Source organism: Cydia strobilella, chromosome Z (genome assembly GCF_947568885.1).
Source record: "Cydia strobilella chromosome Z, ilCydStro3.1, whole genome shotgun sequence".
Lineage (NCBI taxonomy): Eukaryota > Metazoa > Arthropoda > Insecta > Lepidoptera > Tortricidae > Cydia > Cydia strobilella.
The window spans coordinates 4269353-4297267 of NC_086068.1; the positions used below are offsets into that span (position 1 = coordinate 4269353).

The 27915-nt window shown below is 36.8% G+C and overlaps 2 protein-coding genes, 1 long non-coding RNA gene and 1 pseudogene across 4 annotated transcripts in view; 1 reads left to right on the forward strand and 3 right to left on the reverse strand.

The window, feature by feature from the left end:
* LOC134754341 (deformed epidermal autoregulatory factor 1) overlaps positions 1 to 27915 on the forward strand; it is a 209317-nt gene that overhangs the window by 61883 nt on the left and 119519 nt on the right. The gene's annotated exons all lie outside the window — the stretch shown is intronic.
* LOC134754517 (uncharacterized) overlaps positions 1 to 27915 on the reverse strand; it is a 197784-nt gene that overhangs the window by 47972 nt on the left and 121897 nt on the right. The gene's annotated exons all lie outside the window — the stretch shown is intronic.
* Positions 730 to 27849, reverse strand: LOC134754303 (mitogen-activated protein kinase kinase kinase 12-like). Of its 2 annotated transcripts, none has more exons than XM_063690541.1 (10): positions 27554 to 27849; positions 24042 to 24218; positions 23219 to 23420; positions 22238 to 22436; positions 21883 to 22022; positions 21430 to 21567; positions 20049 to 20124; positions 14660 to 14754; positions 6105 to 6291; positions 730 to 4707 (listed from the first exon to the last, which is right to left on the reverse strand). In XM_063690541.1, the coding sequence occupies exons 1-10, from the start codon at positions 27735 to 27737 to the stop codon at positions 4567 to 4569; spliced, it is 1539 nt and encodes a 512-aa protein (XP_063546611.1). In that variant the 5' UTR covers positions 27738 to 27849; the 3' UTR covers positions 730 to 4566. The 2 variants fall into 2 exon arrangements, with proteins under 2 accessions (XP_063546611.1, XP_063546612.1); XM_063690542.1 differs by lacking the exon at positions 27554 to 27849 and adding an exon at positions 27209 to 27529 and having other exon boundaries at positions 24042 to 24215.
* On the reverse strand, positions 12620 to 13797 carry LOC134754674 (uncharacterized; annotated as a pseudogene).

Consider the following 27915-nt stretch of genomic DNA (forward strand, 5'->3'; position numbering starts at 1 on the left):
AAAAAAAAGAGTAGTAATTAAAAAGTGGCAACACTAGTGTCGTCCCTTTCAAATCAATCTAAGAAAAACGGGACAACACTACAGTGTTGCCACTTTTTAATTTGTACTCTGTTTGAGTATTTTTTAGTTGTCAATTTTGTCGTCTATAAACGACAGCAAGAAAAAGTCAAAGGAAATAAGAACGATTGAGATAGGTTTGTATATGGTAATAAAATCTTTATTTAAAATAATAACACATAAAAAAGCATACACTGGTTTGAAATAAATAAACGTCTTATAAAGCCCCTTTGAGTTTGAACAACTAATATCTACTTAAAACCTACATAAATCTAAAGAGATTTTAAATAAATTTTGAGATTAAGTAATTTTAGGCCGAATGAGGCCAATTATTATAAATTAACAATTATTTCTTACTAAATTAAGTAAACTCGAAAGGAATGTTCATTGGAATAGTTACAAAATCAACGAAATAAATCTAGTTAAATAATTGAGAACTTTTAAGTGTTACTAATGTTACTATACATTCGGCAATTTTGTCAGAAAAATTAACTATATACAAAAAATGTATGTATAATGGCTCCAAAATTTTTGTTGTTTTATAAGGCAAGAAGTTAGGTACATAGAAGTTTGATTTTGAACTACATGATGAAAAATCATAATGATTAAGTATTATTACTAAATTTTACTTTTAGGTAGATCATATGGGGCATTTTCTATGAAAAGAGACCTTATTGTCGATGGCGCTTACGCCGTACAGCGTCGCGCGGCATTGTATTTATATCGGAGCATCGTTAATAATGGCGTAAGCGCCATCGACAATAAGGTCCCTTTTATAGAAAATACCACATATTCTGGTTAAGCTTAAACAAATACATACAACAATAAAATAAAAAATATCTCACTATCTCTTTTTTCATTGGTCAAAGACTTAAAAAGAAAATGAGATCTTTTCGGTCTTAGATTAATAAGATCTTTTTAAAATTAAAAATATAAGTAATAAAATTAAAAAACATTATTCTAAGTCAGTTTAGACATCTCAATATTGGCAGACAGTAACTAAGTCGTCATAGTCTTTTTTTTTTATATTCGTCCGTCTGGACAGGCTAAGACCATAGGCCATACTGCCTCTTCTTCAGTAAGATTAAATTTCAGTCAGCAAGTCTTAGAATATTTTGGAAGTTTTTTTTTTCCTGGAAACTTTTGTCAAAAGTGTCAAATAAAGATGTCCTCCTTTTTTTCTGCAGACTTTTTCAATTATTAACTATACACATAAATACTTATAGTCAAAAAACATTGTTCAAAAATCACCAATTTTTTACTTACAATAGTGAATCATCAAATTATTTATAATACAGGGTACTCGAGAGGAAAGCGATTTTTATCCCGCATATGAATACCAAAAATATCATGACCTTTTTGCTAATTAATCAAAATAATTTTGAAGTATTACAAGTGTAGCACTATTTGTCAATAAATATCGCAATAAAAAGGCCTTTTGCATTGAATAATGAGGGTAAAATATTTTAATATTTTCAAAATCAAGTTTGTTTCGAGTTCCACTCCAGCAACCTGTATGGCCTGTCAATCCCACTTAACAAGAATATTTGTGCCGTTTTCAATCAAAAGGTACCACATTGTCGCTTGCCATAAGGACGCTCTGACAGGTTTTTCGTATATTTGTCCTTATGGTAAGCGACAATATGGTACCTTTTGATTGAAAACGTCACATATGTAGTGTAATGTGTAATCCTAAAATAGCCCACACGAGGCAACTTATTAGACGTGGGCCTAATATGGTCGCACTTATGGTAAAGCTTGTGTTTATCGTCTGTCAGCTTAGCCATCACACGTCACAGGTAACCACCACCACCACCAACCACCACCAGGTCTAATTCCAGATAGGTTAGGTACAAAAGAAAAAATGTTTCTTATGGTGTCATTTTTAGCATGTCATTAAATAACTAACATTTTTCAATCTCGCCTTGGCTTCGGTCTTCAATTCATACTCGTTCGTAAGGTTTATATTATATTGGCATGATATGGGGCATTTTCTATGAAAAGGGACCTTATTGTCGATTGCGCTTACGCCGCACAGCGTCGCGCGGCATTGTATTTATATCGAAGCATCGTTTATAATGGCGTAAGCGCTATCGACAATAAGGTCCCTTTTTATAGAAAATACCACATATGATTCAGCAGTGTGTAAAACTGTGCCACACAAGCAGTTTTGTACTGAATATGCTTGTTCCGCACAGTGCCGCACTCTGGTGGAATCCCGTTTTTATTAAAGGTACATTTATGTAAATGAATTGTAGCGTTCAAAGTTTTAAAGTTTGGTCAATTTGCGTTTTTATGTCATCTTAGTTCATTAGGTAATATGTAATAATAATATCGTCAGAATGTTCCACATATAGGTGTTTTTTTACATAATTCGTCTACATTTTGTAAGTATTTTAGGTAACGAAACAAATAATTAAAATATTCTTAATTCCTAATCAATTTATGAACAAACCATTAACCCACTATTGCTTCCCATAAAGTTTTAAGTCATAATGTGTTGTTTGCCCGCATTTTCGTTAGTCATAATTTGGTTTTTCTCAGAAACGTGTAAGTTTTCAGTATTGCCGTAAAACAAACGTAACCTAACCTATCCATAGGATAATTACGAAAATCCTGAAAAGTTAACGGTTTCAGAATTATGACTCTCATTACATCTGACATCATATGAATCTGACAAACATTAGATTATGACTCAATAATCATGTCAGTCAAAGATATCCGGTTTGGGGATTATTGAGCAGTGCTGTTTTAAAAATGGTGCTTGCGTAGTATTTTACAAGTATTTATAGTTTTTTTTTAAATACGGTCTTGGTAAACGCTTTATGGTCTGTGGGCAATGGTCTATAACAATATATTGGTCTATGGCTTAAGAGGAAAGGGGACGACCGTTTGTCCATAAAAACGTAGTCCCCATTTTCCTCTCTGGATATTAACATTATAGAAAGAATGTTCATACAGTTAGATGTATATTGATAGCTGTGCTCGTTATACTTTTTTCAAAATTTGGTTATTAAAAGAATTAGGAGCGTAAAACAAATTCCATACAATTTTTTAAATGCTCTTAACTTGTAATAAAAAAAAAAACGGGGCATAGCTAAGGTTGATATACATCAAATCGTGTCAAAATATGTGACGTTTTCAATCAAAAGGTACCACATTGTCGGTTGTCGATAAGGTTGATTTATAATTGAAGCTATATAGAAATAGCGCCTTACTGACAAGCGACAATAAGTACCCTTTTGGTTGAAAATGGCACATATTTTCAGTAATGTTAATATCAAGTACAAAGTTAGTAGCGTTGAAAAAATCTGCAGTAAATTAACTATAGTCCGGCAAGCCATTTCAGTTAGTAGAAAAAGGCGGCAAATTAAAAAAAAAATAGACGAGAAAATCTGAATTTCTCGCTTTTTTCTACTGAAAAAGTGGGTTGAAATTAAACTATAGTGAGACATATTTCAAAATATTTAAATCACTACGGTTACACTCACACATGTCATGACATGTCGCCAAAAACGACTAAAAATACTAGCAAAGAGAATAGATATAGGATAGAGGGTTACTGTCATAGTAAAGTTTGTAGTCAGTAAATTTACTACCACCTATCGTCACACGATTAAAACTAAAAATAAAAATGTATAAAAATATCAAAAAATTAATTTCTTTATTATTTTTATATGATTTTCAACCCATGTTCTTTCACTGATACGTGTTAAAATTGTTAAATATCAAACGGGGTCGTCAACTCCATCTAGCTGAGAATAGGCCAAAGGTAGCGCGATCTATGCGAGAATGAAATTTTCTTGATTTCCGAGGCACGTTTTTTCCTTACACTTTATTCATCTTATACGGAGTTACAGCAGGCCTATCATTATGGAACTCGCACGAGCTCGGATTCATACCTACGACTAGCTTCCCGCCGGCGGTACTAAAGCTAGCCAGTAAAGTTGGTTGCCACACGCGCTCATGTCACCGCGCGCTATGCCAAAGAAATGTCTTGTCACGAACAAATAACACAGCTTGTAGTATGGATGGATGCAGAAACAACAAAACAAATAAAAAATATAGTTTTTTCCTCTCTCGACGGATGAGGAAAAGTAAGTACATTCTCAATATAGGTACTTACACCTACTGTTATTATTTTTACGATAGTTACAAGCTACGTAGGTACTATTAAATTGTTTTAAAGATGTAGGTAATGTTTTTACGACACATTTATAGCTAGATATCTACCTATAGTCTACGGAATAAAAAAATAGACTAAGATATCTAAGTATTTGAAACAAGCGTCGGCAACCCTAGCGTTGTGTCGGTGCGCGCGGTGCGGCACTTTGAAGGTCACTCCATTGTATTATTGCGTAGGTATCAAAACGGTAGGTATTTGCGTTTTCTTTGAGAGATAAGTATCTGTTGGTAATAACTATTATCTGTGGTTCCTAGGTCTTTGATACTAGTGAGTGCAACCGTGGTGATCTAAATATTTTACAAAGCGAGTTTGTCAGAGTATATTCACACTTGAGCAACAACCTCGTCGATATAATTATCGTTGACAACATCTTTCAGTTCCACGTTGCCGTTCTTCTCGACGATGGTATCTGCCCTCTCATTCTCAACGTTGTTGTTTTTCACGCCGTCGACGATTGAGGAGAACTGAGGAGAAATATGAAAAAAAAAAAATTAAAACCGATCAAGTGAGAGTCGGACTCGCCCACCGAGGGTTTCGTACTTTTTAGTATTTGTTGTTATAGCGGCAACAGAAATACATCATCTGTGAAAATTTCAACTGTCTAGCTATCACGATTCATGAGATACAGCCTGGTGACAGACAGACAGACGGACAGCGGAGTCTTAGTAATAGGGTCCCGTTTTTATTTACCCTTTGGGTACGGAACCCTAAAAAGAAACTGATTTGACTACTAGTCAAATACCTTATTACTAAGACTCCGCTGTCTGTCCGTCTGTCACCAGGCTGTATCTCATGAACCGTGATAGCTAGACAGTTGAAATGTTCACAGATGATGTATTTCTGTTGCCGCTATAACAACAAATACAAAGAACAAACCACACATAATTTTAAAACTAACAAGGGACTTAATCGCGTACAAACTTACGTTTATTTATGGCCTGACGTTCCGAACGTGACGTTACGTTCGTGGTCACAGGCAGACTGGCGAGGAATTGTATTAACATCTTCTTGCCGCGCGGGTTTTGCGAACTACCCGCACTTGATCTTGATTATTAACTTGTACGCTAGGGTTGTCACTTTGCCTACACAACACTCACGACATCCGATGGTATGTGGCGGGATGTTTTTTCCCACTTACATTTGCTAATCACAAGATTCCACCAAGACGAAATCCCCTGAAAATCCCCGAAATACCTCGTTTTGATTGAAATTTCGATGTTTTCTGATTTCAATTGCTTCACGTACCTTCCTGCTGTAGTAAAGACGATCCGTTGAGAGGACTTTGGGATTATGGAGCTCAATCTAGTGGTTTGGAGTGGTCAGGCAATAAATAAACTTAAGTTTGTACGCGATCAGTTTTAAAATTATGAGTGAAAATCGTGTTAGTTTAAGGCGGTTCCCTGAGCCAGAAGGCGAAAAATCTCCCTATATGATCATGTGTTTCTAAGAGGCGTTGATATTCGTAGACGTGGAAAAAATATATGTAGTTCTTGACTATATTATCTTTAATATCATAGCTTCCGATACACGAATTATGACACTTCGCTCGATACATTTAATTCCCAAAGTAACCTCTAACTCGGACTTTTAATCCAACTTTCCTCGGTTATTTATTATGTGATACTATAAACAAAAAAAGAAGAAAAAACAATCTTAACTTAAATAGTAATTTCATAGCTTTCGAATTTCGATATTGTAGGGTAACGTTTTTAAAATAAATAAAAATCGACAAAATTCGATCAAAATGGACACTTGGCGCGCATATTCTTTCCCGTTTTTTCTTGCGAAATGTGACAGAGACAGCGGCAAACCGATGGAAAGGCCTTAAGGCAGTATAACAAACCGCACGTTGTTAACATACCTTGTTCCCGTCGCTCAGTAGCGTGGTGCTGGTCTTCTCTTGGTCCTGTGTTATGACGGTGTCCCTCTTCCGCTGCCGCCTGTGTACTGGCTCCGCGCGGCATTTGCCGTCTGAAGAGGTTGAGCTTTGCCGGTGGAGCGCTAGTTTTCGGAAGCCGCAGCGGCAGGATTTCAGGGCCTTTTCGCGTCTGAAAGTTCAAAGTGATCAATACATATATTAAATAATAACTTCCATGATGTATTAATTCTTAAAGTTGATGTGAATTAATTTTTTTTTAGATCAGACTTGTATGGAGAACCGAGCTTGCCGGAGACCCTTAAAACAAAGAATCTTGATGATCAAACGAACTTACCAAGTGAAGTTCGATCACAATTATGTGAGCAACTTCATTCGACGCGATTTATTGTTCACATATTGTAGTTACGCCCCCACGCATCAGCCTTGCACGGTTTTTTAAAAACTTTTTATTAAGATTTTTCAATTCTTATACTGGCAACACTAAAAACTTGCTTCCACTGTCATCCCCTCTACAGCGTTATGGTAGGTCCGTTAACCGCCATTTTTCAATCATTTTGTTTACAGCATAAATATTGAGAATTTATTTCACCATTTTTACTTAAGTCAGGCCTCCTTCACTCGCTCAAAGCCACGCGCTATATGCCTACCGCTCGGCGTATCGTCGACGATATAATCGACAGAGGGCCGCCGAACGCCCGCCTGAGCGCTCGCACCGCACGTTTCCCGCGCTTACGCTTCGAAATACCGAAACCACGTAATTATTGTGCAGTAGATGGGTGTAAAAGTCAAAAAACAAAAGAAAATTTGTCGTTTTTTTAGGGTTCCTTACCCAAAGGGTAAAAACGGCACCCTATTACCAAAGATAGATATAACTCCGTAATAGATGGATACAGTCTAAGGAAAAAACGTGCCTCGAAAATCAAGACAATTTGATTCTCGTTCAGAGGGCGCTACTAGTTTTGGCCTACAGTCGTATAGATGGCGTTGACGGTTTCGTTTGTTATTTAACAATTTTAACGCATATCAGTGAAAGAACATGGGTCAAAATCATAAAAATAATTAATGCAAATAAAAAAAATCATTTATCTATATTTAAATACATTCTATCGTATTTTTATAAATCTTCATTTTTAGTTTTAAAGTGTGTCGACAGATGGCAGTGAATTTACTGGGGTTACAAAATTTACTATGACAGTACCGCTCTAGTATAAGTTACTCTATGCTATTACTAAGACTCCGCTGCCGCTGTCCGTCTGTCACCAGGCTGTATCTCATGAACCGTGATAGCTAGACAGTTGAAATTTACACAGATGATGTATTTCTGTTGCCGCTATAACAACAAATACTAAAAAGTACGGAACCCTCGGTGGGCAAGTCCGACTCGCACTTGGCCGGTTTTTTCATTTCCGAGAGACGAAGAAAGGTGAGTAGTATTTTAAATCTATCTTTATGAATTTTGTCACTATTTATTTATTTGAACATAAGTAGATAAATCGTAAATTAAGGAGTTTTTTGAGTCAGGTATTATAAGTGTTGTTTTTAAATATTTGATTGACTAATATAAAATATAGTTGATTCGCAACATTCGTTTTATTACAATAATAACATAAGTAACAGTACAACCCTAGCGCATTCTTACGATGACGCGTTGGCACGTGGCTCGCACGGCGAGTAAGGCAGTCTCGGCTCTTTGTGCGCATACTTATGGTACATTTCTTCTCGTCCTGAGCAGCAGGTATTATTATTAAGATTTTGTAGGCTATTATAGAGTAGGTATTTTCGCTTTTGTATGGGAATGATGTATCTGTTACGTAGTAACTATTTATTAATCTGTGCTTAAGTCGAGTAGGGTGACGCCAGTCAACAATATTTTTTAAATATTGAGGGTGGGTTGTGATAAATCGCGTCGAATGAAGTTGCTCACATAATTGTGATCTAACTTCACTTGGTAAGTTCGTTTGATCATCAATTATATTTCGCAACTTCATTCTTTGCGATTTATTGTCACAAAATGTAAAATAAATCTCAAACTCACAGAGGAGATAAAATAAATAAAATTAGAGATATAAGAATATCTCTTTAAAGGTAAGTATAGGTTATGTAATCAAAACAAGATAATATTTATAATTTGTTATTTATTTATTTTCCATCATGTTTTCACATTAATAATATAATTTTTTCTTTACAGGTTCTTTGAGAGTATTACCCGAGCAAACTTATTTATTGTAAAACTTGGCAAAAACGCAAGAAGAATCGCTCCAACCTGCAGTCTTGCGTATAATATCTAGGCTAACCAGGGCTCGTAACCGGTATTTTTTTAAAAACCCGAAATAGCCCAATATTTTGAATTTTTTATGCTCATTACGTAGGACTGAATCATGTATTTAGAAATAGTATTTTATGCAATCGTGATATAATAGAGAGCTTTTCAGTCGAGTACCGTGTTTAAGCAACGAAGCTTGCTGAGTTGCTTAACTAAGGTACGAGATTGAAAAGCTTGATTATATCACTATTGTATACAATACTTTTTCTACGAGACAAAAAAATTATACTTATAACTAGTAGAATCATACCACCAAACCAAACCGAAACCAAAAGTATACAGCTAAGATACGCGAGCTGCCGCAGCCCGCGATACCTTCATACTCTCGTACGCGCGCCGGCCGCCGGGCCCGGCGCCCCCGGCGGGTTGGTCAACGACACCTCCTCGTAACTCATGAGGCCCTGGTACCTGCTCCGCGCTAAATTCAATTTTAAGACAGTTTTTTTTTTCGATTTTGGCCACTGTAGTCTATGGAGACTAACAAGCAGGTTTTCGTAGGGTTATGAATGTTGCTATATGAAGGGTGTCACATGCGCGTTTCTGACTTATGAAGCAATTGTTTCTACTACAACATAAAATAAAATGTTTTTGTTGGCCAACCAATCACAAAGCAGATGCGACGCAGCAGCGTGTTTAAGTAGGCTAATTTGCATTGAATCGAGTCTCCTTAAACAAGAAATATTTTATCGAAATGTATGAAGTTCCATTTTCAAAATTTTTATAATTGACTAAACTGTATCGATAAAATTCTTATGCTTGAGTCGGAAGTGCCATAGACTAACCAACGTTGAAAAGAGTAAGGTTGTAGTGTTGCATGTGAAGTTGTAATACACAGATTATACTCTACGAGTAGAAAAACAATTTTGCATTATTAAAACGTCCCATTAAAAATGAAATTATAAACAAAAGAACAAAAAAGAACGTAATAGTACCGGTATTTTTGTATGGAGCAATTACCGGTTTCCGACCCCTGAGGCTAACACCCAATCTGTTGGCTGTAGAAGTGGCCGAATGCCTAGTACTGTGGGCAGCGAATATTTTGGTGTCTATACCGCTATTGTGAAGTGTGTCTTTAATCCAGTGACTCAATGTTTGTGATGATACTTTTGAGTGTGGTCTTTTATAGCTAATAAATAAAATGTTGTTTTCGGAACTGCGAAGTGAAGAAGTTTTATTTATGTACGTTTGTAAACATCTAGCTGGACAAATTTCTGGTTTTTCATTAAAAAATGGAAGTCTTAACACCGGTTGTGTAGCATTTGGTCGAGACGTCTTTATTATATCAGGTATTTTAATAATTATTTCCGAATCATTACTCATATCAGTATTTTGCATTTGAATTAACGAAAAAATTTGTACACGGTGCGCGGTAGCTAAAGCCAACAGTGAGTGTCTTTTTAGACAGTGTTTCTATATTTAGACCTTCATTAGGCCATTTGTGAGCTAGAAAGTTTAACAGTAACACAATGCTTGGATCCCATGTTAAATTATATTTCGGTGCCGTAGGTCCAATCTAAAAACACCCTTCATAAAACGCTTGATTTTTTCGTCATCAAGGGTTTTTCCTAGTAATAATGAGAGCAGATCTATAATTATTAAGAGTGCCATACTTGGCACCAGAATCGAATATCTCAGTCAGAAAATTAATTATAACATCTATAGACGTATTTTCATAATCATCTCCATTGTTTTTGCAAAAGGTAAGCCATGACTGTATACAACCATTATATTGTTTGTAAGTGCTATCGCTCAAAGATGACAACATTATTTCTACAGACCTTTTGGTCAATGACCTCTTCAATAGTGCTTTCCTGATAATTTGATAAAAGGCGGCAACTAGTGACAGAGTCTTGTGAAGACTGTGGGTTGTTCTGAAAGGAGATTTCAACTAATAAATATTCGGATCAAAATGTATGGACTCTGACACGATTAATTGTTTAAATAAAGGGAACCAAGGTTGCGTTGGCCAATTTGGAACAACTACAATGCCCTCTGCTCGGTCGTGTATAATTTTTTGAAGCATTTTTAAAATCAAAGCGAATGGAGGAAAAGCGTAAAAATATAGCTTTCTCCAAGATATTGTAAAAGCATCTATTTTCCAAGCGTCGGGATCGTTTTTCCATGTGACAATATTTGTGACATTTTGCATTACATCTGCTAGCAAATAAATCTACTTGCGGTTCACCAAATAATTGTTTTATTTGATCATAAGCATAATTTCCTAATTCCCATTCAGTATCGCTAAATTTTTTACGAGATAACTGATCAGCTTGACTGTTTTCCTTCGTGTTTATGTATGAAGCAAAAACCATGATTTTTCGATTTTCGCAGCACTGCCATAACTCTCTTGCAATTAAGTTTAAATGTTCGAATTGCAGACTGCCCATTCTATTTATACATAAAATGGCAGTGGTGTTGTCAATACGTAAGAGTATTTCGCTATCATACACATCATGAGCGAAAACCTTTAAGCCAAAAAATGCTGCTTTCAATTCTAGTTCATTTATGTGACAATATTTCAGATTGCTTCCAATACCCGTGAGCTTCATTACCATTGTTATAAGCCCCCCATCCTGTAGTAGAAGCGTCAGAATAAATTTCTGTTTCAAATTGATTAAATCTAAAAGGGTTGATATTACGATGTACGTGTCTTGCCCACCATAATAAATCAGAATGTAAGGTTTTTGGGATTGATATAACTGAATTGTAACTAGGGTTATTAAGTAAACATAAATACTTGTGTCGTTCAAGTAATTTGGTGTACAATCGGGAAAATTGCAACGCAGGGCAAGCTGACGTAAGAAGACCAATTAGTTTTGCAGTCGCGTAATTTACACTTATGAACTTTTAGAAATTGATATTTTTTCTAATTTTATTTATTTTTGATGAGTGTAATTTTAATTGCATATTTTTTGAATCGAATATAAATCCTAGAAATTTGCAACCGGCGCTAGGGACCAAGCTACTTTTTTCATAGTTAATTAGAAAATCAAGCTTTGTTAATGTAGATATTGTTAAATTTACGTTCTGTATGCATTCATCGTATGTTCTTCCAATACAGAGGGGTACTTCTCGCGTCTGAGGTATTCGTATACTGGCTGTAGAATTTTCGTAAACACATACGGCGAGGACAATAACCCTAAACATAAACAATTAAATTCGTATAAAACATCATCTAACATGAATCGAAGATACTTTCTACGTGGTCTGTAAATAGGGATTAGGTAATATCATAGAGTAACTGTTATATCTATCTTTGGTTTTAAGAACTAGCTTTATAACTCCGTAATAGATGGATACAGTCTAAGGAAAAAACGTGCCTCGAAAATCAAGAAAATTTGATTCTCGTTCAGAGGGCGCTACTAGTTTTGGCCTACAGTCGTATAGATGGCGTTGACGGTTTCGTTTGTTATTTAACAATATTAACGCATATCAGTGAAAGAACATGGATCAAAATCATCAAAATAATTAATGCAAATAAAAAAAATCATTTATCTATATTTAAATACATTTTATCGTATTTTTACAAATCTTCAATTTTAGTTTTAAAGTGTGTCGACAGATGGCAGTGAATTTACTGGGGTTACAAAATTTACTATGACAGTACCGCTCTAGTATAAGTTACTCTATGATAGTACATTATTGTCGAGGCTCGGAAGTAGCTACTTGCTGGCTGAGGATTGGGAGTCCGTTTAATTGAATCCGAAACCAGCAAGTAGCCCTCCAGCCGAGTCATATATAGTGCTTTTCTCAAAAATGGAGCAATAAATACAAATATAATAGAAATATTTTACAGAAGCAACGTTCTTATGTATATACTTTCACAGAAAAAAGTAATAAGATTTGCTTTGCCGCCGTTTTATTTTTCTTATTAAAAATAGAAGTGTATTTTTCTGCTGAAAATACGCCAACCTATTTGAGACACCTACACAGTACTGATTATCTGTTTGGCTGTTTAATGGACCTATGCCTACATTTCATATGGCCACTTCAACTTTTAAAAAGTTTTGAACTCGACAAATAATGGAATTTGTATGCAACATTGCAATCCCGAAATCGAGACTGCAATGTTTTTAACTTTTTAATTTTTTGACTGACCATAAACAACGCACTTCGCGACTTACTTTTTAACCGGCAACGTCGACTTTGCCGTCCATTTTTGAGAAAATTTCCTTTATTTTGTTAATACCTATTTTTCTTTATGAAATTTGCTTTATTAAATGGATTATACGACTTTTGTGTATTTTTTAATGTATCTCCTGATTTTTGTACAGTCTGCGCGGCTTTCAATTTTTCAGACACGTTCTCGCCAAATAAAAATTTGTCCCTTTCTGTATTCATTAAAGTATCCTTCAAATCAGTGTTTATAGCGGAAATCACAAAGTTTCTTCTCATTTTCGTTTCCGTAAAATGTGAATCGCATAGAATACGACATGCGTCGCTAATAGGTTTTAGTATGTCAGGCGATGAAGATTGCCTTCGAGAGTGCCGACAACGCTAACGCTATCTGCTTTTGTCCGAGCATTAAAGAGGTGTCTCTTTTTATCAAGCTGTCGGGGCAACGCTGCTTTTGCTTCAGCGTTTAAAATGGGAGGTACTAACAAAGTGCAATTGTTAGATATTAGGTATTCTTCAGCTAACTTCTTTTTATAATCCCTTTTTTAGTACCTCCTGCCATCTACAAGCTACGTCCTTGTGAACACCATTTCCCAAGGGCGTATCCAATTTTGGAGCCTCGCCCAGTAAATTGAGGATATCCTCGTCCAATTCTATGTCCTCGAGCGAGGACGGTGTGGGCTCCGCGGGCTGTTCGGGTTCGGCGGGTACATACTGATCTGGTGCAGACGACAGACCAGGTTGAGGAGATGTCGGACGTACGGGATCTCGGCTGGGTTGCGCTACCGCTGTTTCCTCCTGGTGCGATGTCCCCGGTGCTGGTGAAGCAGACCTTTGACCCGACGAGGCTCAACGTGAAGCACGTTCAATATCCGCCGAAACAGATTCTTCGTCTGTTTTGAACAAAAAACGATTTTTAAAACGTGTGTTTTGTAACAGAGATAACCCAGGATAGTTTCTCGCATTACATTAAAGCGTTTTTGAATTACGACAGAGACTACCCAGGATAGTAGCTCGCATCGTTTTATAGCGTGACAGTAACAGCCCAAATTTAGCAGTACGCATCACTTTTATAATACCATGTTTTATAGACTTACCGCTGCTATCATTATCCGATGACGAGTCGGCGATTCTTATGCGGCGGCGTGACTTTTGCCAAAGTCTGCGCTCTAATTTTCTTATTTTATTCCGAATATATTCGTCGTCGTCGTCGCTGTTTCTACGTTTCCTCTTCATACTGATGAGTAGGTACCGAGTGTTGCGTGACGTGAAGGCTTGAGCACGGAACCGTTGAATGATTGAAAAATGGCAGTTAACGGATATAACCATAACGCTGTAGAGGGGATGACAGTGGAAGCAAGTTTTTAGTGTTGCCAGTATAAGAATTAAAAAATCTTAATAAAAAGTTTTTTAAAAACCTTGCAAGGCTGATGCGTGGGGGCGTAACCAGGGACCGGCCCGCTATCCCTTATCGGGGTTTTATAAGGGTATTGCATAAGGCTTAACTCACCATACCCTTTGTCAGACGAAACCCTTTGTTTTGCTTTTAAAAACCCTTATATAAAGCTACCACACTTGAGTAATCGGTAGCCCAAATACTCTTACAAAACCCTTATCATCCGCTCACCAACACCTTGCATATTGCTTATAAGGGTTAGCCTTATAAAGGGCTTCCCTTTTAGCATATAAGCGTGCTAATTTAAGTCGTCTACCTTGTTCATAAAGCACACATTACTTCGAATCCGAGCGATCGTCGGCGGCGTTCTTTGACTAGGCACGTATTTTCTTTCCTTTTCATACACTACCGTAGATATATACTAATCCTGTCTCTTTCACGCAAAGGGAAACCTTTATAAAAAGCGCTTAAAGATAAGGGTAACCCTTATTAAGAGCTAGCCTTATTTTTGGTTAGCTTTTCGGTAAGGGTATGAATGGGCTTGCAGTTCAAAAGGGAAAGTCTTTCAATGTGTTAGCCGTGTTTAAGTGTCGCCCATTGAAAGGGTTTTATCGCGGAAAGGGTTGTCCGGTCCCTGGGCGTAACAATATGTAAACAATAAATCGCAAAGAATGAAGTTGCTAAATATAATACAGTACTTACTCTGTGAGAGCGGCCTCCCGCTGCTCCAACTGCAGTTTAACGGCGCACGCTTCCATGTACAACTCGTTGGCTCGCGCCAGTTGCTTCTCGTAAACCTACAGGCAAATGCTTAATTTATTTCGAGACCAAAATTTGATAATAGTACTAAGTACAGAAGATTCACTCCCTAGCAAAACGCGACTACTACGCGCAAGGTGGCGCAAGCGCGTGCAGGCAATTACTATGGCAAAACCTCAAAATTAGCTCCATGCATGAATTTATTTTTATTTTTGGATTTATAATTTATATCGTTGGAACACCGGAAATGATAAAAATACTTTTGTAAACCTTAACATTATTTTATTAAAAAATATTTAAAACGGAAATTTTTGAGCGGTTGAAACGCTCATAATTTTTGGCGCGAATTCGACAGAGCGTGATGACGTCACACGTTGGGCGGCCCAACTGACGTTTGCTACTAATGACACTAATCTGTCGAACGCGTAACGTTTCGAGCGTTTCGCTCACTAGCTTTTCGCGGGCAAATTTTTGTACTTTTTATTTATAATTTTAAGTAATTAAATGGTAATTTAAAAACGGAAATGCATTTGTAACATGATATAACGGTAACAAACATCCGAATAAAACATATTTCGTTCAAATATAAACTTCATGCATGAGGCTAATTGAGGCGGCCGCAGGTACTTGTAGCGACGCGACGAAATCGCGGAGTGAGACACGCCTGCTACAGGGAAATGTCGAAACGACGACCGGTCTGGCCTAGTGGGTAGTGACCCTGCCTGTGAAGCCGATGGTCCTGGGTTCGAATCCCGGTAAGGGCATTTATTTGTGTGATGAGCACAGATATTTGTTCCTGAGTCATGGGTGTTTTCTATGTATTTAAGTATTTATATATTATATATATCGTTGTCTGAGTACCAATAACACAAGCCTCCTTGGGCTTACCGTGGGACTTAGTCAATCTATGTAAGAATGTCCCATAAAAAAAAATGTTTAATTTATTTCGAGAACAAAATTTGGTATTATTTAATAATACTGAAGAGAACTTATAATAGAACTTTCGCGATTTCGGGGTTGATCCTATAGTAAAATTTGCTCAGTATAATCCCAAAAACTCTCTGGCAACGGGAATTCACTTATTATTTAGCCTGTATATGTACATATTATTTAAATTAAATATATTAATATATACCATATTATTCACCATTCATGATAAGTGCTTGTTGCTATAGTCTGTATCTTTAGGTATTTAAATAAATGGAAACAATGTGTTTTTAAATTTTCGGGTACTTGAAACATTTGTCAGTTAAGGTGGTTCGACTAGGTTACCCAAAGCTTAAACCCCGCTAGATGGCGTCACTTTCGCAAATTTTCAGGTTTTATTTTTTTGTGGAATAGTGTTGGTATCTGTATACTTAAAAGTATGTTTAGCGCACTCTTTACATAAATATTGAACTATTATAATAAACATTAAATACTTCATTAGTGCAAAAAACACTTTTAAAGTCGACAGAGTGTTTCTGTCATGCTATTTCCTACTATTACTCACACATGCAAACAGTGTTTCCGTGATGCTTGTAGTAGACAATTTCATGCAGTGTAAGTATGCTGCAATGGCGTTGCGGTATGTTCGTGGAAATACGTGCAAGAGGATTCGGGTTCGAGACTGGTACGTCAGGGGTACTTTTTTTTGTCCTTTTTGTGTTATGTTTCTTATACCTTTTAGTCTTCGAATTCTTGTCCGATTCCGATATAACCGAAATATATTTCAGTGATATCGGAAACGGCTCTAACGATTTCGATGAAATTTGCTGTAAGGGGTTCGATCTAGCTAGGTCTTATCTCTGGGAAAACGAGCATTTTTGAGTTTTTACTTATGTTTTCTTCTTCTCCCAGATATTCAGTATTATTAATAAATTAGTTTATAACGTTTTATAAAAATATGTGACGTTTTGAACTAAAAGGTACCACATTGTCGGTTGTCGATTAGGTTGATTTCATTTTGAAGCTTTATGGAAATATGACAACAATAAGTAGGTACCCGTTTGGTTGAAAACGCCACATATTGAAAACCTGACTTTCACAAATCTCACCTTTTTGGGTTCTTCTAACTCAGAAAGGATGGAGAATACTGACGTTTCTTAGTAGCACTAGCCCAAGGAAGTCCAGGTTTGTAAGTGTCAGGTATCAGTTTTTTTTTAAAGCGCTAAATATAGTTCTACAAGTAAAGCAATCCCTTACTGCCCAGCCTCTATAGTATTTTTCAAACTGGAAGGGTACGATGATAGATTTCATCTCCATATAATTTATAACCTAATAATGCCAAATGTTGCAAAATTATATTGAATTGAGATCTATCATCGTACCCTTGCAGTTTGAAATAGTTATTTACGATACAAGTGCGGAAAAGAGAAAATTCGAAACGAGTGGCGACAGATTAAAACACGACCGCAGAGAGTGTTTTAAATCGACACGAGTTGCGAATTACCTATTCGCACGTGTATCGTACAACGTTTTACAGTACATATGGCCCTTTAAACTTTCGATATATGCATGAAAAGTGCTCTTTACGCACTAGGGCGAGAAAGTTGCACCATATGTACTGTAAAATACTTTTTAGTACATATGGTGCTACATATACGTTACCGCCCTAGTGCGGTAATTAGTACAATACGTGCATATGTCGAAAATGTAAAGGGCCATAATTATGTACTGTAAAACGTTGTACAATACACGTGCGAAAAGGTAATTCGCAACTCGTGTCGATTAAAACACTTCCTTCGGTCGTGTTTCAATTTATCGCCACTCGTTGCCAATTTCCTACTTTTCGCACTTGTATCGTAATGTACTAATAATAAAGTAGTAATTGTAAAATAAAATTAAAACTTTTTTTATATATTTTTTTTTGGATTCAAGTAGGAACAGTGAGTAACAACATTGCATGGCCTTCTAATTATAACTATTATAGAAAACGGGATATTTATCATGTTTATTTATATTATTTATTTCTCGATATTTTGGCCGGTCTTGCAAGACCAGTCGTTGTGGAGATCCCTGGGGAGGCCTATGTCCAGCAGTGGATGTCTTGTTGGTGTAGATGGATTCACACAACAAATGAAATAACATTTTTTCATATTTGTTATCCGTAGTTGTCCCTGTACCTGAAAGAAAAATAATATCATGATAGCACAAATTCTCTAATGTTATAGGAAGAAAGATGATGCAACAATATGGATTCTAATAAAGTTATCATTTACTTACCTAGTAATAATTGTGTTTTTCATTCATAGACAAAATTCCATAATTTTCATCCCCAGGAAATGTTTTATTTTACTTTATTGCAGTGAGGATGTCCTGATTTTTTCTGGATAATGAAGGAAAACATTTTATTTCCAAGAATGCCTCTTCATTTTGCACAATACCTAAAAAAACCTAGAGTTAGTGACACATTGACTATTGGGCAACCAAAACAGTAATAATTACATTATATAGGTATTGTTCACTGCTTATATCTACCATTACGGAAGAAGTGAGAATTATTTTCTAAAAAGATCGGCACGAGAAAATTACAATGTACAATGAAGGAATGAAACTGTACCTACCTTACGAAACTTCACCATCATGAATTCCGCTTTAATTGAGTCTGAATTTTTCTGGATTTTCGCGCACCAGAACACCGATGATTTTTGTAACTTGATTTAGACGTTGCTATCAGTTTCAATTTATACAAACAAATTGATGTCACAATAAACATGACCCTATGTGTCAGTGTCAACACTGTCAAATAAAAATGCACTAAACATGACGGCACTGCAAATCCTGCCAGGTCGGCCAGGCAACGTCGCCAACGTCATAGAGTGGCAACGCCGCACGCAACGTATTTGTACACGACATTTGTGACACACACATACGTAAAATTGATGAAAAAATTACGTTGATTTATGTATGATTTCTGTATGAAACAAAGTTTTTCTATTAATTTAGCGCAAACGAATATTCGAAAGTAGATAAATGAGCAAATATTTCTGTAGTAATAGTGTGTAGTGCCTTAATTAAAGCAGATTGAATTTTGTATGAAAATCGAACCACCTTAACCAACCAAATATAACACTGCCTGGATCTGTTCCTCATCGTTCTGGCTTTAACCTATTTCATTTAATCGTGTAATGTTTTCATCTACCCTCAAATGGCTTAATATTCGATCTCGTTTTAGGTTATTTACTAGGGCGAAGTAATAGCCATATATTACACGTTTAAATTAGTCTTGGTTAATGAAATCATCCCGATATATTTATATTAACAAAATAGCACAATTATAGCGCCTTGTTGTTACGCTGATCAAGTAATATATCGTAGCAAAGAGGATATAATAAGATAGAGCGGTACTGTCATAGTAAATTTTGTAACCCCAGTGAATTCACTGCCATCTGTCGACACACCTTAAAACTAAAAATGAAGATTTATAAAAATACGATAAAATGTATTTAAATATGGATAAATGTTTTTTTTTTATTTGCATTAATTATTTTTATGATTTTGACCCATGTTCTTTCACTGATATCAGGGGTCGGCAACAGGCGGCCCGCGAACCTCTCACTTGCGGCCCGCGACCCTCCTTGGCTATTTTGTATATAATTTTGACAAACGACAATACCTGATAAAGTCATAAATATTAAGAAAGTGCGGCCCGCGTCAATTTCGTTAACTACTATGTGGCCCTTGGCTGCTAAAAGGTTGCCGACCCCTGACTGATATGCATTAAAATTGTGAAATAACAAACGAAACCGTCAACGCCATCTATACGACAGTAGGGCAAAGCTAGTAGCGCCCTCTGATCGAGAATCAAATTTTCTTGATTTTCGAGGCACGTTTTTTCCTTAGACTCTATCCATCTATTACGGAGTTATATCTATCTTTGATCATAGTAAAACTTCTATAAGTTTTGGCACATTGAATTAAATTAATTGACTTGAAGAATTAGAATTGTCTTAAAAACTGTAATAGATGTCATATATTAAAGAAAAAGTGACGAAGCCCTCCAGTGGTGAAGGCCGGATTCGAACCGGCGTCTTTAGCTATCGCGGCTAACGCCATGAACCCCTAGGCCACCCCGCCACGGCGGTGCCCGTCCGAATTTCTCGACTATATGCCATCTTAGTAAGACTAGGCGTCTTTGACCAGCTCTAAGGGCAAGCAGTGCGCGCTTGCACCTCCTACACGAACTCCTTACGGATTAACGTTGAAGCGAGTAGAATTGTCTTGCCTAATAAAATACCTAATTGTGGTTTTGTTTACATTCTTTTAAATACCTAAAGATACAGACCATAGGCCTACATGAATAAAGTATATTTGAACTTGTAATAGATATTGAAACAAGATGAAAACGAACCAGTCTGATATCTCGCGCGTGTTTCAACTCCTCTTTCCTCGTGGCCGTGTCCTCCACGTCGGCAGGCTTCTCGCTCCTAAACAATAAGCTTTTGTTGATTATAATAATAAAATATAAATAATAAAAATAAAATTAAAATTCTTTATTTAAGGCGGTTCCCTGAGCCAGAAGGCGAAAAATCTCCTTACATGATCATGTGTTTCTAAGAGGCGTTGATATTCGTAGACGTGGAAAAAATATATGTAGTTCTTGACTATATTATCTTTAACATCATAGCTTCCGATACACGAATTATGACACTTCGCTCGATACAATTAATTCCCAAAGTAAACTCTAACTCGGACTTTTAATCCTACTTTACTCGGTTATTTATTATGTGATTGATTGAAGTAGAACTGTGTCACTTTGTAAAATTGAAAAAAAAAAAAAAAAAGTTTATGATATTATTTTCAAAATTGCTTTCTTGGAGTTAGACATGAGGATATCACGTATCATTTGTGGTATATTGTACAAAAAAAATCAGCCATATCGTGTCTGGAGGACAAATCCAACAGCCCAAACTTGGTATGTTTCGAATATTCTTTTTGTTTTAATTTATAAAAAATGCCCGAAATGTAATGATGTGATATATTTTACCACATACGTGAGGTTTAGAAAAAAAAAAAATTCCATACAAAAAAAATAATGTTTTACCACTCCCCCCCCCCAGCGAAATTTTTTTAGGAACTGCGGGTCAAAAAATTTGTTTTGGCCTCTAGTATGTGTGTGCAAACGGCTAACCTGTACATCGATTTGCGGTATTTTTATACGAACGGGTTAGACTATTCTGTCCAGTACCTAATTGTGTTACGAAAATCAATTGTATTGTGTTGTTTATATTTCATACACATATGTATAGTTTTTAAAAAGTTGTAGGGTGTTTTCGGGTAATTCCGAAAGAAAAAAGTGGATAATTCCGCAAAGGGACTTAAATGAGTGATATTTAAATAATTATCTTATTAACCCAATGCAGGGATTGGGTTACTAACTGTTGTGACAAGGAGGGGGGGGGGGGGGGGGGTGTTCAGAACCTTTATGACGTCACTTTAAATTATTTTATTCGCTGTACAGTTAAATAAAAAGTTTTTGGAATGATAATCTTTTCACACACAACCTAATCACTTATGGGTTATAAAATTACTAATATTTTTTTTGTCAAAATATTTTGATAAAATATTAATAATACTTAATTCGATTTGACGATTTCATTGAAAAAATGTGACGTCACACCAGGGGGGACGGGTTTGCCAAATGTGACAAGGAGGGTGGGAGGGGTCAAAAACCTAGAAATTCGTCTTATATGTGTAGAACCCTAGGTGCGCGGCTATTATTTTGTACATACTTGGTGTAGAGCTGCGCCATGCCCTCCTGCACTTCTTTCTTCCAGCTCTGCTGGGTCACGCTGAACGTCTCCTGGTGGATCTCTGCGAAGTCGTCGCCGGCTATCTCGAGGTGCGCAGCTATTATTTTGAAAGGTGGCCTAGAAACAATGTTGTGCTGATTTATTTTGTTTACTTTTATTATGAAATAAAACTATGAAAACGAATATGTATTTTTAACTTATCTTTGTCTTTTGTATGTTATATATTAATTTTGTTGTTTTTTTTGTTACCTGTCGTGATTGTTTCACCGGATGGTCTCACCGGAAGATCAACGCTGGAAGTCGCCAGCAACATGCTGTGGTGAGACCATTTCGTGGCACTTTTTCTTTTTTATGTTTCTCTGTTTTGTATAATTTTCTATTTTTGTGTGCTAACGAATAAATTATTTATATTCTATTCTAAATGTAACTCACCTGTTTTTAGGCGTCCTGTTCCAACATTGGCTAAGCAAGAGCTGCATGCTGTCGGGCACTGTGGCCGGAACGGGCAAGGAGATAGTGTCGGTGCCGACGCCCCACATGATAGCGTGCGTCTCCATGTTCTTATAAGGTATCTGGAGAAAACATTGGGTAAACGAAGTCAGTTTAGGGGTCATCCATTAATTACATCACACGTTTAGGGGTTGGGGGGGGGGGGGCACAATTTTTTTTCCGTTTCACGGACTGTCAAGAGCGACGGTCAAAGTAGATGCATTTGCGTCATCTATGGTATATTTATATCTGTGGTCGTAATAGTGGCCAAAGTTGAATAAGGAATAGGTGCACTCGCCTCCTGAGTGAGAAGTTCCCATAAGACCACGCCAAACGACCAGACATCGACCCGCTCCGAGCAGGACTCGTGGCGGATCACCTCGGGCGCCATCCACGCCACGGTGCCCGTGAATGACATGATGGCGCTCACGTCGTTCCACTCCCGCGACGTACCGAAGTCGGACACTTTGACAACTAGGTTGTCCGCTATGAGGATGCTGGAAGGTGACAATAGGGATGATGACACATGTTGAATTTTATAACATAATCTAGTAACATAGATAGCAAATGAGTAATTTATCACAATAATTTAGATATTAAAATAATATATGGAAATCATACATAAATACAGGACTTGAAAGTTTCAAAATTTAAGTAATTTTTCAACTTCCAATAAGTAAGGGTACCATTCGATTTCTTACATTTTATCCAAAAAAAGATTATACAGCAACTATATACATAAACGCAATATTTCACCGACAAAAACGCAATTTTCTTATTTTATCCATACATTCAAAATGGGCTCTCAGTGAACTTGAAGTCACATTCACTTATCGTTTTGTTTGGAGCGTTTCGCGAGTGAAGTACGACTGTCGGACTTTGACTATCATTTCTGACTTGTCCCATATATACATTTGATCCTAAAAACAAACCTGATCGATTGACACGATTAATGAAAATTTGTCATCTAGCCTATTAGATTACAATAGGGTATTCTCCACATGTTGAACTAAATCTAGTTAAATCGGTAGAAAATGAGCAATTTATGACAATAAATTGGAAACCTAAAAAACATATGGGTTTAATAAATAAATAAAAACCGGCCAAGTGAGAGACGAACTCGCGCACCGAGGGTTCCGTACTTTTTAGTATTTGTTGTTATAACGGCAACATAAATACATCATCTGTGAAAATTTCAACTCTAGCTATCACGGTTCATGAGATACAGCCCGGTGACAGACAGACGGACTAATAATATACTTAATCAATAATCACTTACTTTGGACTCTTAAGATCCCTGTGTATAATCTTGTGACTGTGCAAATAAGCCATGCCGTTTGCTATCTCTTTCGCCCACTTGAGAATCTGTTTGGGCGCGAAGAGGGAGCCACTGTGCAGGAACTCGAACAGCGGCCCGTACTGACAGTATTCCATGACCACGCAGTAAGTGGGGGGCTTGGTCACTACCCCGCGAAAACGGACTGGAACAGTAGACCTTATTAGTGTGCTGTTAAGACATTCATAGGAGATTCATCGTAAGTCGGGTCCACACAGAGCGAGCATACGCGAGAGGCATTTTTAGACATGCCTCGCGCTCGCTGCCTCGGCCGAGGCACGTCTACACTGGCCGTTTTGTGCGCGAGGAAATTGCCTCGCGCGTATGCTCGCTTTGTGAGCACCCGGCTATATATATGTATGTAAATAATATGTAATTTAAAATAATTAAGTACCTAAAATGTAAGTTGTGACCTGTAATATTAAAATTACCAATAAATTATGTCTATGTCTAAGATAATGGGATTAGTGGACGACCGCTTCTCCATACAGACGTAGTCCCCATTTTCCTCTCTGAATATTGACTTTATGGAAAATATTTTCACACAATTTATTTGTACATTAACCATAGCTATGCCCCTTCGTTTAACTATTTTCATTTTATGTCAAAATGGGCAAAAGGGAAACTTTTGTCAGTCGTCAGGGGGCGCAAATTTGGTGACTGCCCCGGGCGCCATATCCTCTAGCTACGCCCCTGAGTGTATCCGTGGTAAGTCCGTAAAAGGTAGGTATTGTAGAGATGAGTAAATAATGTGGATGAGACTAACCTATGTTGTCATGGTTGAGTTTCCTGAGATGTTTAATGTCCGTCTCGGCCGAATCGCGCAGTTTCTTCACGGCGACCATTTCGTTGTTTATCTGCCCGCCGTACACGACGCCCTGGGCGCCGGAGCCGAGGTACACGAGATTCGTGATCGCCTCCGCTGGTATCTCCCATTTTTCTTCTAAAAAAATAATTATGGTCAGTTTTTGTCGTAGGTATACTCGTAAAAAATCATATCACTAGGTCAATGCGAAGAAGACTGGCATATATGGCACGTACGTCGCTCACAGTCAGAAAGGAAGTCCAGCTGCTCTGCAGACTTTTTAAGTGGAGTAGGTATAGACTAGGGACAATTAGCTCCATGCATGAATTTATTTTTATTTTTGGATTCATAATTTATATCGTTGGAACACCGGAAATGATAAAAATACTTTTGTAAACCTTAACATTATTTTATTAAAAATATTTAAAATGTTGAAAATTTTTGAGCGGTTGTAACGCTCATAATTTTTGGCGCGAATTCGACAGAGCGTGATGACGTCACACGTTGGGCGGCCCAACTGACACTAATCTGTCGAACGCGTGACGTCACGTGGCGTTTCGAGCGTTTCGCTCACTAGCTTTTCGCGGGCAAATTTTTGTACTTTTTATTTATAATTTTAAGTAATTAAATGGTAATTTAAAAACGGAAATGCATTTGTAACATGATATAACGGTAACAAACATCCGAATAAAACATATTTCGTTCAAATATAAACTTCATGCATGAGGCTAATTGTCCCACGACATGTGTCGCCAGCGACGTCGGGTGAAATGCCGCGACGTTGCTGGAGTTCGCTCGACATGTCGGGTTACACGCAACGGAACGCAAGTTAAAAGCGAGGAATGAGTTTTCAGACGGTTTTCGTGTAATATTTATAAATGAAAAATCGCATTTGCAGAAGGGATTCTCACCATGACATTTATAGTAATAAGTTGCTTTAGTAATAATAATATATAATTCGCAAGTTAGCAGATAAATTCACAAAAATTGCCAAGCAAGAGTAATAACACAAGTTCACTTGAATGTTCACCTAGTCTGGTGCAGTTAGTTACTAAAAATAAATATTAGTAGCAGCGAGTATGTTCGTTGATTAGTAGTATACCTAATCGCATATTCAAATGGACTTGAGTTAGTGTAAATAAAAAAATTATAAAAATTAGGCTCCTTCATCCTTAAATAATGCATCTATGACATCTATTTATCTTATCTTTACTTTTTTTTTTGACATTTTCTATTTCTTCTCGTAATAAGGAATTACATTTTCGGCATCTTACTTTTTTAAAGATTCATTATATCATAAAAGACTTAAGTACTTAAGTACGCAAAAAAATCTAAAGGTCGTATCTCGGTTAGATTTTTCACGAACCGCCGCCATTTTAGAAAACTTGGGAACCTTGAGAACAACGCATGCGCGCGCATCTGCTCGTATCATTTAAATATGAGCTTTGTGGGGTGGGCGGAGAGCACATTATTGATTGCAGCGCGGAGCGCAACGCGCAAATCAAGGTTAGGGGTCAGAGGATGTCGTGTAATGGCCGACTTTAAAAATGTACAGGTTGCATAATGTTACGCATTTCATGCAATGTTATAAGTATGTCAAAAAGTTTTGAGATTTTGTTAAATATAGTATTTTATTCTGATAAAATGAATATGTAAATCGTATTTTCTTATTGCAAAATATACATATTTATAAACGTAATAAACGTTTTGAAACAGGCGAAAGTAGTAGGTATTGATTGTGCAGGCCGAAAAAAAAGAAGAAAAACAATGTGTTCTGATGATTCAAGAAAATCAATTTGTTACCAAGGTTTTTTTAGGGTTCCGTACCCAAAGGGTAAAAACGGGACCCTACCAAGACTCCGCTGTTTGAACCGTGATAGCTAGACAGTTGAAATAATCACAGATGATGTATTTCTGTTGCCACTATAACAACAAATAGTACGGAACCCTCGGTGCGCGAGTCCGACTCGCACTTGGCCGGTTTTTTTATTTTTTCTGTCTTGCAATGTCTTATGTACTACAAGTTTTACATTTTAATTTGATTACAAAGTGTGCCAAAAACATAGTATAAAACAAAGTAGCTTTCCGTTGTCTGTCCGTCTGTCCCTATGCATGCTTAGATCTTTCAAACTACGCAACGGATTTTGATGCGGTTTTTTTTATAATAGAAAGAGTGATTTAAGAGGAAGGTTTATGTGTACAATTTGTTATGGTTTACCCATGCGAAGCCGGGGCGGGTCGCTAGTTATTATGTAAAACTTGTTTGTATGTTTATAATCAATTTTTTGAGCTTTAATATGAAGGCACATAATAACACTTGCAGATTATTAGTGGCATTATAATGTAAATTTGTAATTTTTTTAATTTCTCCTTTGCATGGCAAATTATCACACCGGAAATGTGCATTTAAAATTTAGTTATTGATAAGAAGTTATAATTGCAAAAACTTTAGTGATATTATTAATTCTCCCCGATTTGCGGCGTTTTTTGTCACTGCTTTTTATTTTTGCTTCCAATATTCTTATTTTTTATTTTATTTTTATTCTTATTTTGAGCTACACTTTCTTCTAATTCGCTTTCAGGATGATTCTTCAAAATTTAAATTACTAACTGAAGCCCCAGCACATATCTCTACAAGAAGGCTTCAAGGATTCCCCGAATCCGTCCCCTCGCCCGAATTACTCATTACCACAATGTATTATCAGTCATTGTAATCAATTTGTACACACTCGGGATTATAATTTTCTTAGCAAAACACAAAAAATCAGTATTACAAAAGGTAAACAACGGAACGCGTCCTAATCATTGCGCATGCCAGACTTTATATTTAAATTAATAATAGACAAAGAAACAATCTATTTAAAAGGCCAATTATTCATTACTATTATAAAATTATTATTTTTTACATTGATAGTCTGTTAGCGGCCTGGGTTCTAGCAGAATTACCAGTGCTTCACTCTAAAGAGTGGAGCGTATAACTGAGCCAGAACCCCTTTTGTTTTGCTGCAACGCACACAGCAATTTTAAGTTTTGTTTTTTTAACTTAATGTTGCTTTTTGTATCTCTTCTGTTTCTTTTTTATATGTGTGTGTTGTGGCAAACAAATAAACGGTTTATCTATCATTTACCTTCTTCTTCAGGTGGCTTTTCCCTCCAACAGTACACACTATTCAAAATATCGAACATTTTTCAAAATTCAAATTTCGAATGTTATCATCAACCAACAAGTTGTTGTCACGGAGAACGTACGTGAAATGCCAATAATTGCAGGTCCCCCAGGCGTCCAAGGTAACGGGTCAAGGACCAATGTCAAGGCTCCATAGCGAGATAAAACGAGACTTGTAACAAGCGTTTAAGGACGAGTATCCTACAGGATGCGCGCGCTGAGGTAAAATCAATTCCAATGCAACCCTGTAGGCTCGCGCATAGACCTTGAATGCATCGCATCCCGGCAGGTTAAAAATAGTACCTACCCAATGCTGGCTTCTCTGCCGGTGGGCGGAACACGGAGATAACTGATGAGAAGCACCCCATCACTCCTTCCAGCCAAAACAGCTTCTTTTCTTCATCATCAGCACTCGGACGAAGTTGAAATTTGTCATTGAAAATCCCACCGTGTATATCGTCCTGCCCGTCCGGGCAACCGTTACCGTCCATTGTTGCTAATGAGGCATTCACTTACAAATCTAACACATTTTGAAAAGATAATGGATTTCAAAACAAATTTTGAGTTCACTTGAGAAGCTACACGCACACCGCGATGCCTGAAAGTTTACAATGTCTATGGTAGATTGGTAGACAAGACAATTTTAGACAATGGCAGCCAATAGACAAA